This window comes from Manacus vitellinus, unplaced genomic scaffold (genome assembly GCF_001715985.3).
Source record: "Manacus vitellinus isolate BGI_N305 unplaced genomic scaffold, ASM171598v3 scaffold_32_pilon, whole genome shotgun sequence".
NCBI lineage: Eukaryota > Metazoa > Chordata > Aves > Passeriformes > Pipridae > Manacus > Manacus vitellinus.
In genome coordinates, this window is record NW_021940460.1 from 2,017,973 (window position 1) to 2,027,588 (window position 9,616).

A 9,616-nucleotide genomic window follows, 5' to 3' on the forward strand; every position below is an offset into this window, starting at 1 on the left:
CTGAGCTCTTTATCCCCCCAAGCTGCCTCGGGGGAAGGGCTGCCCAGAGGTGAGCAATGATTAAAAGGAAACACTCCTGCTCCTGTGACAACCTTCTCCTCAGCACTGCAGGTACCAACATAACCAAAAGGAGTTTTTTTAATCTCAGAGTCAGCTCAGTTTGACTTCTGGGGCAGGATTTCAGGGTCAGTTGTCACTTTGCCCCTTCACGACCATTGATTCATTTTAAAGATCTTCCCTTTGGAAGCTCCTTTCAGCATCTGGCACATCCCATTCTGCAGAGCTCTTGGCTTGCCTTGGGTCAGGCAACAGTTAAATCAAGAAATACAACCTCCTTTTCAACCATCAAACTTGTTTAACTGCAGAAGATTCATAAAGAACTGTGTTTCTGTGCAAATCTTTGTCTCCCAAGTCTCATTTTGGAGCCTGAAGAATTCCTGCTGTTGCCTAAGAAACACTCAGCACAATTAAATCCAGAGGTATTATTGGGGAGTCGAGGAGCTTGAAGCAACACTGGGATGTCACTGGTACATTTGGTCTTTCTTTGCTTATCTGGGCAGGATTCACTCCTTGTAATTCTGGGAACTCTGCTCATGTTGGATGTCTAATCTGTCATGGATGCAGGGAGGGAGCAGGGAGGCTCCTTCTTTTCTTCCCTCACACTTACTTACTGTAGGGAAAGCTGGAGAGCTTAATTAAATCGTTGGAAGTCGTTAAAGATCTCGTGTTTGCTTTGTGCAAACAGAGGGATGAGGTCTCTGATTAGGATGAAGTGTGGCACTGAAACATCTCTATCTTGTTGGAGTGGTGTGTGCTCCCTGCAGAGCTGGGGGTACCTGGACTCTTATACTTGGAGCTGCCCAAGTTCTGCTCCAGGGGTGTCCCTGGCTCCTTCCCAGGAGGAAGGATGCACAGAAACACGTCTGAGCAGGTTCCTCTGATGCACAGAAATGTGTCTGAGCTGAGACTCGGCCACCAAACCTGCCCAAGTTAAGCAACTCCTCCTGAAACCCAGGGAGGTGATCACAAGTGTTTGGTTTTAACCACCCTGCCTGTGAAGTACAAAGACACCAGTTCATGGGGATGTACTTCAGAAGTATCTGCTAAGAGAGCTGAAACATTTATTAAGACTATTTAGCCAAGGGTCATTTTATATTCATTTCTTCCCAAAGCAAATGGGGAGAAAATTCATAAGTGCCGTTTAAGAGCAAGGCTCATTTCTAAGCACCAATTAATCTTGGGACAGAGCTGGAAAGGTGGAGTTCCACTCCAACTACTAAAGCCATTTTCTGTCTTCTGGAGGCCACTCTTTGTTACATTCCCACAGTCCTGTGAGCGCAGACACACCAACACAACCTCAGTTAAATGAACTCTGCATTTGCACCCTGCCCTGGGTGCTCCCTCATCCTGGTGGATACTCTTTGTTGCTATGTCTTCCCAGATAGCATTGCTTAAAGGAATGGATCTCCAGGCAGCTGGAACCCCTGGCTGTGCAGAGCTGGAGCCCCTGGCTGTGCACAGCTGGAACCCCTGGCTGTGCACAGCTGGAACCCCTGGCTGTGCAGAGCTGGGAGATGGAAGCCGTTGTCTTGCACCACATATGAAAGACGTGCCCACCTCGAAGTTCTGCACTGTGAGCTCTGCTAACCCCTCTGCCTCTCTCTCTGCCCTTTGTGTTCCAGGTGCAAAGAGCTGAAATATGGCAAGGACCTGCCCCAGATCTCCATCATCTTCATCTTTGTGAACGAGGCGCTGTCGGTGATCCTGCGCTCCGTGCACAGCGCCGTCAACCACACCCCGGCTCACCTGCTCAAGGAGATCATCCTGGTGGATGACAACAGTGATGAAGGTGAGCAGCATCTCCCAGCTCCAGAACACCAGGAGGGTGTTTAATTTCTTAAAATCTCATGGAGGAGTTGTTCTTCCCCCAGAGGCTGGTTGGGCACTGCCCAGGCTCCCCAGGGCAGTGGGCACAGCCCCAAGGCTGCCAGAGCTCAGGGAGGGTTTGGCTGATCCTCTGGGGCACAGGGGGTGACTCTTGGGGCTGGGCCTGTGCAGGGCTCAGGGTTGGACTCCCTGATCCTTGGGGGTCCCTCCCAGCTCAGCACATCCTGGGATTCTGTGAAGACTCTTGCCAAGCTGAGAGTCCCCAGCCCTGCTGTGGGTGTCCATGGTGTCCAGATACGTCCAGGAGTGGCCATGAGGAAGCCCCCGAAGCTTGGGTCATGCAGGGCAGAGGTGCTGGGCTGTGTCTGGACCTCCCTTGTCACAGTGGGACTGGTGAGGAGCAGTGAGGGGCTGGGGGCTCTGTGCAGAGAGCAGACACAGTGCAGGTCATTATTGTGGTGTCCTGAAAAGTAGGTTCCTGGTGGCAGGGACCCACAGGCTGTGGGCTCCTACACCACACCAGGGGACCCTCTCCACCAGTAGAGTCCTGCTGCTCTGTCTCTGTAGTGGGATAAAATTGTTGGTACATCCTAATTTTGGGCACGGTGACAGTGCTGGGAGGCACAGGGTGTGATTTGTTCTCCACACTGGTTTCTTTGCTTCTCAAACAAAAAGAACAGGATCACACCTCGCTTAAAATCTGAGGTAGTCGTTGTTTGAAAGCACAGCTGAAACCTGGAAGGCTAAAGGAAACCACAGATCCCTCTGAGCTTTCTGGTCAGCAGCATCCAGGAGCTCTGCGTTCAGGGGGTCCTTGTTTCTAATAATAACCCTTTGATTGGTGCAGAGATGCTCCTCTAAATTTAATTTCCCGTGGAGTTGAGGGCCAGCAGCCTGGAGCCAGGAGCTGTTGGGCTTTGGCCCCTTGCAGTGGTGTTAACAGATGTCTTCTCTGTGTGTGCCTCAGTTTCCCTGTTGTAAAATAACATCCCAGGTCTGTAAATGGTGAGACCCTGCAGAGACCCTCCTGCCTTATGTTTTGGGTGTGGTATGGAAAGGAGAAGTGAAGAGGAAGAGGAGGAAACAAACCCACCCAACCCACCCGAGTCAGGCCCTGACAAAGCCCGGAGGGGGATGTTTGGTTTCCCACCTCACACATGTTGGTTCCAGTTTCTCTTGGTCGCTGTTGCCTGCCCTTCCCTTCTGCTTTTGATGCCACAGAACTGCAGGAGGGGAAGCACCTTCAGACTCAGATTCTTCCAAGACATTTTTTTCTTCCAACATACAGTTGGATAGTGGAATTAGGACATTAGGATAGTTAAAATCTTCATGAAGAAGGTTTTTGGTTACTGCCTTCTTCAACTGCCTTCATCAGTTGTGCTGCATGCTTTTAATATTATTAAAAAAATAATAAACGCGATGCTGGGATCAGAGGGGAGAGCAGGGAGGGTGCAGGACGTGGAGAACTCATTTCCAGAGGATTCTGAGACACTCTGTGTGAGAAGAGATGGTACAGAACGAGCTATTCAAGCCTGGAAAAATAGGCACTCAAATCCCACAGTAATGAGCACCACAGAGAGCTGATGAATTATAATTACCAGTAAAAGAAACAGGAGGGCAGCTCCTCAGCTGGTGGAAATCACAGCAGCTCCAGTGCAAAGCTTGGATGGTGTCCACCAGTGAAGCTGTGGGATTTCAGAGCTGGAACTGTTTGGAGAGAGAAGGGGAAGTGGAGGTGATCAGTCACTGGAATATCTGACGTTACCCGGTACTTGAAGTACCGTTAGAGGTACTTGAAATATCAAAATGAGCTGCTCCTTCTCCAAATTTTACCCTGTCAATGGGGGAAGAGAAGAAAGCTCTTTAAAAGAGAACCCGTTGGAGTAATTGCTGAGCTTCTCCTGCCAGGGCCATGCACAAAGAAATGTGTTTCTGAACAGCCTCTTCCAATCCCTCAGTGTGAGGCACTGGGGGTGATGGTGAGGCCAGAGCTCTGGAAGGCCCAGGACAACAAAATAAATCCCTTCAGAAAGCAGCTCCCCCACAGGCTGGGGCTGCAGGGTGACAAATCCTCATCTGCTGCTGAGCCTGCAAGGCACCACCTTCCCTGGGGGTGCTGAGGGGGCTGGGACAGTGCTGGTGGGGCCCAGTGGTGGGGCTGGATGGTGGTGGGGTGTTCCAGGGCAGACAAACAAGTGGCCAAAGCCTGTGGTGTGTTCAAGCACTTCCAGCTCTGGGATCTCACAGAATCCCAGAAGGGTTTGGGTTGGATGGGACCTTAGAGCTGCCCCGGGCAGGGACACCTTCCAGTAGCCCAGGTTGCTCCAAGCCCTGTCCAGCCTGGCCTGGGACACCTCCAGGGCTGTGCTGGAGTGCCCTGTAGCACCCCCATAGCGAGGGAGGGGGATGCAGGGCAATGACCCAGACTGGTGGGCAGAAGATGGGAAAATCCCAAATCTCCTTGCACAGCAGGCAGTGTGCCTGCTGCATCCCACCAAGAGGTTGCCTCAGGATCATGAGCTTCCAGGGTCCAGCCAGGGCTGTGCTGAAGCTTGTACAACCCCAAGGTGGTTCTGTCCTCAAAAACATTGGGATGGAATACAAGGAGAGAGGGCGTGGGGAGGGAGGTGATGTTTTTAGCTGGTAGGGTTAGTTAATAATGTCAGTGCTCTGCTGGTGAGTCTTTGCAGGCATCACGACAAATGAGATTTTTTAAGGAGGGATTTGAAGGAAGATAATGAGGTAACTTGGCAGATGTTTATGAAGAGCTCCTCCCAAGCGTGTAATAATCTGCTTTTCTCCTGTAAAAGAAATGATACAAACCAGAAAGTGGCTCTGGGTCTCCTGTGTTCACTCTCAGCATTGTCAAGGAGCTTCAATGACAGCAAAGAATTATTAATGGCAATAACATTGTCATAGAGTTCCCACTAATGGGAGGCAATAATTGGGAGCAGCAGCAGCAGCATCATATAGTTGATGCTTTGGATATTGCAAACAAAGTCGTTGTAATAAATAGATTTGGCTTCTACAGGAAAATAATTACAGGAAAATAGTTCCTCGTGAGCCCTAAGATTTAGAGATGAATCCTGGAGGATCAAGGGCTGGTGTTGAGCAGAGGATGGGGCTGTGTGGGTGTGCCTTTGCAGGCTGTGATGGAACAGGAGGAGGAATTGCTGCAGCCTCTTTGGGAGCAGCTGTGGGGTTGGAGGGACATTTTCTATGGGGTATGGCTGATGGGAAAAGCCTTTGGGGGTCACCTCTGTACACCTGAGGGAAGGCTGACCCGCAGAGAGCAGTGGCTCAAGCCCAGGAGCTGTGTTGGACTTCTGGGAAAGTTGCTCAAGGCTCGGGAAGGTCCGTGGCTGGGGGGATCTGTGTAGCTTTTGTCAGGAGGAACCACAACATATCTGGGTAACTGAACAACAAAGCACCAAATATTTAAAAGACTCCTGGGATTCCCAAGTCAGCTTCAGGTTTTAAAATTAACCCCCTGGGTAGAGCAAAAGCCACCACCTGGTTGCTCTGTGCCCTTCAGGTAAACCCTGCCCAGTTCCACAGCCACAAGCAGAGTCTGGTGTGTGGTTTTCAGACTGGAACAAACTGCTCCTCAGGACTCCTTAGGCACTCCTTGCCCTCAGCTTTGTTGTCGTGTGGTGTGTACAACATCACTGCACAACATAAAAGTGTGCAGTGAGAGATTAAAGTTAATGAACGCAGGCATTCTGCTGCTTTATGTCTGAGCTGTAAATAGATAAAAGATGCCAGTGTATGGTAACAGGGGGGGAAAAAAAATCTCTCCTTAAAGGAGAAAGCTTGGGGAGTTGCAGTCTGAACCCCCTTCCCCCCTGAGCTGCACATTACACTTCATAGAGACTTTTTTGGAGGCTGCTTTTATTTGTGCCTGTTGCAGGGGTGTGATTACAAAGCCAGTGTGCAGGTTGTGTTTGGGAGTGATAACGTGGCTCCTGGGCTGGTGGAGGGATGCAGCCACATGCCCCTGAGATGCTCTGTTATCTCCCAGCTGCACACTTTGTCTGAGCCTGTTGCTTAATCATCACCTGCTTTTTTTTGTTGTTGTTGCTTTTGTCGTCTGCCTTTTAGTGCTTTTAATCTGGGATAATATCTCTTTGAAAAGTATAAAAGCAACCCTTTGGATAAAAGGCTGCTAAAGGAGCTGGCTACATTCGGGGAGACACGCTCGGGGTTGTAATTTACCTCGGAGTAATGTGTTAGCTGAGACTTGATGGATCACTTTCTTGTTTTGCAGCTCCTTTCAACAGCAGCAGCAGTGGTTGGTGTGCTCTCCCTCCCCCAGGAGCTGGCTCGGGGTGTTTCTGTTCAGAGGGAGAATTGCAAGGAGCTGAGTCACATCTCAGCCTTTCCCAGGCTCTGGTCCAACCCCAGTGCCGAGTTGTTCCAGCTGGAGATGGGTTGTTTAAGTGCAGCTCACCTGGTGCTCTCCACTGGTGTTCAGGTCTGAGGCTTTTGGGGTTCCCAGGGCATGGAGGAGAGCAGCAAACCTGAACTTCTTGGGGTGTCCTGTGCAGGGGCAGGAGTTGGACTGGATGGTCCTTGTGGGTCCCTTCTGACTCAGGATATTCTGTGATTCTGTTTAGGTTTCACTGAACCAAATGAACCAGAGGCTTGACCCGAAGGAATGGCTGGAGCTGTGTCAGGGCAGGCTCAGGTTGGATCTCAGGCAAAGGTTCTTCCCCCAGAGGCTGGTTGGGCACTGCCCAGGCTCCCCAGGGCAGTGGGCACAGCCCCAAGGCTGCCAGAGCTCAGGGAGGGTTTGGCTGATCCTCTGGGGCACAGGGGGTGACTCTTGGGGCTGGGCCTGTGCAGGGCTGAGGGTTGGACTGATGATCCTTGGGGGTCCCTCCCAGCTCAGCACATCCTGGGATTCTGTGAAATGCCCCAAGTGGGACCAGCTTTGCCTGTGACCCTCTGTGAGAACTGATTCATTCACCTGCTCTCCTTTCACAGTTTCCTCTTGTACAGTTGCAGGTAAAAAGCTTCAGAGACTCACCTGGCTCTGAGTCTCCCTGCAAAAATGTCTGTCTGTATTTATTGCCTGTTGAAGGAGCTGCTTTAGTGAGCTCCTGCAGCAGAAACCCCCCCCGGGGTGGCTTTGGTGTCTCAGGCAGGTGAAAATGTGGGATGAGGGGGGCTGGTGTCTCCCATGGCACTGGAGCACTCCCAGCCCTGGGTGCTGTGTCCTGCAGCCCTTGGGGTGTCTCAGAACAGCTCTTATCGGGTGGCTTTTCCCACCCAGCTGGCAAACACCACTCTGTTTTCTTTAGGGGTGTAGAGGGGGTGTGGCCCCCAGGACCATCTGGGCATTGCTGAGTAAGGAATTTGCTGCTTTTGGGAGTTCCTTGAGCTTCTCTGATGCTGTTGGTCTTTACTCCTTTCTCTGCGTGTCAACAGGCACTTCCCACCTTTAGTCCTGGGAGCTTCAACAGGGTCTGGAGAGGTTTGGGCAGGATTTGGGTGTGGAGCACTGAGCATTTGGGCTGATGGCCATGCACTGCTTATTTTCAGTGGCATCAGGTGGCTCAGTTTCTCTGGCAGGCCCATTTCCCAGCGAGCTGTGTAGGTGATAAAATAGTTTGCAATAGATACCATAAGTCATTGCAGCTGGCAGATGGTTTTTTTAATAAAGCAACAGGTCTATTGGATTGTAGTTCCTTGGACTTGCCCTTCAGGGAAGATCAATATGGACAGATGGAGAACAAAAGGCAGAATTGAAATAGAACCTGCTGGTGTTTTCAGTGGGGTTTCTCTCTGCAAATTTTCCCAGGAAGCAGCTCGTGCCATGGCAAAGATCAAACATTCACAGATTGCCTCCTAAATAAACAGGAATGGTGTGGGTGTGCTCTGAAGGATGGTCCAGTCAGCAAAGGATGCCCGAGTGTGTGTGGGAAGAGGACCACGGGGTGCAGCAGAGAAAGGAGTCTCCAGACTCCGTGGCAGTGCTTGGTTTGGATGGAATTGCTGGTTGTGTAGCCCCTGTAGATGCACCCACATCAGGAGCATCTTCCCACCATCTCTCCACGGTCACCTCGGACCCAGGTGTGTGGTGACCTCTGTGCTCCCAGCACATCATCCCTCACCTCCTGCCATCCAGCAGCCCCTCAGGAGGAGCAGGACGTGGCTCTGGCTCCTTGGGGACTTCCTCAAGAGCCCAGTGGACGAAGGAGTCTCTCAGGTTTGAACCCTTTGCTGCCTCTTACAGCCCTTCCCTGTTCCACTGGAGCCACACTCTCCTTTGAGCTGCTCAAACAGTTCCCAAGAGGATTTTTCCTCTTTTCCTTCCGTTGAGATAAAAACTCCAATGTGGAAGTTGTTTTAATTGTTTTAATTTAAAATGACTTCCCTGCTGACAAAGCCACCTGAGATGCCAGTGCTGTCCTTGTGGAGTTTGATCTGTCAAAAAAGTCCCTGTCTCTGTCTCCTTAAAACCATTCAGGAGAATTGTTGTCTCCATAAAGTCCTGTTTTTTTCTCCGAGTGGCTCAGCATGAAATGGAAGTTGCTGAGTTATGGCTGAGTGTGATGCAGATGCTTTGAATTGAGGAAGGGGCTCATTTGCTTTATTCTTTTTATTCCCACTTCAGCATAAATGAGAAAAGAGACTTTGGGGAAATGGAGATGTGAGGGGAGCCAGCCCAGAAAGGCAGGACTGAAGAAAGCACATTTTCTGTGCTTGGAGGAAGGCGTGGAAGGGAAGGGAACAGATAATCCTTTTCCTTTGATGATTTCAAAGCAGATGGGACTTGCTGTTTACTCTTTTGCTCTCCATTACTGTGTTTCCTTCATGTAGGAACTCATGTGTCTTAAGTATTTTCCCACGTGGATGATTCTGATGGTGGCTTTTTTTCCCTGTATTTTTGTTCTGGAGAGAGAATGTGTGAAGGGCAGTAGCCTGTAATGTGAGATCATGGATCATATCTTAGTTTTCTGCTGACCCGAAGCCTCATAGGGATGAAAGACATTTTTAGGAAGTGCTTTCATGGCATTAAGTCAGTGTTGGTACACAGTGGCATTGCTGAGCTTTTAGAGCTCCTCTGTGCAGGCCTTTGTGCATTGAACTGATGCAACAGGCACTGAAAGGACCAAGGTTTCTGGCAGAGCACTGGCACTTTTCCAAGGGATGGAAAAACACACTTGTGCTTACCCCTCATTGTAACCTTCCATGTGCTTCCACCTTCAAAGCCCTGTGTGTCTTTTATACTCAGTACTTGGACTATATCAAGAGTTTTCCTGCTGGTGGTGACTTCAGGCTGTGGGTCCACGAGGTTCTCAGCCTCAGTTACCCACACAGGCTTGGACAACAGAGCACAGGGATCTGCACCTTCCGGTGAGCAGAAGATATGTGCTCTGAGGATCTTCTGAACAAAGGCAAAAGCTCTTTCATCCCATTGGAAAAGCGGGGGGGGGTGTGTTCAACTTTTCTACTGCCAAAGCTTGGAAAACAAACTGCAAGTGCCAGGACTGGCACAGTGAGGCTGAGTGAGAGGGCAGAGAGGCTCAGATGTACTTTTGGTGTAGTCTGAGTTACTTCAGATGGGTTTGGCAGCATTTCTAAGAAAGATATTAAGCTATTGGAGAGTGTCCAAAGGAGGAGGGAATGAGGATGGGGAAGGGCCTTGATTTGAAGCCGTGTGAGGACACTGAGGGCACTTGGTGTGTTCAGCTGGAGCAGAGGAGACTGAGGGGAGACCTCA

At 50.4% G+C, this 9,616-nt stretch overlaps 1 protein-coding gene across 1 annotated transcript in view; it reads left to right on the top strand.

Annotated features, from left to right (window-relative positions):
* GALNT17 (polypeptide N-acetylgalactosaminyltransferase 17) overlaps nt 1-9,616 on the top strand; it is a 214,314-nt gene that overhangs the window by 80,445 nt on the left and 124,253 nt on the right. Inside the window, exon 4 of the mRNA XM_029961230.1 lies at nt 1,683-1,849. Within this exon, the coding sequence (XP_029817090.1) occupies nt 1,683-1,849 (167 nt within the window). The remainder of the gene's footprint in view (nt 1-1,682; nt 1,850-9,616) is intronic.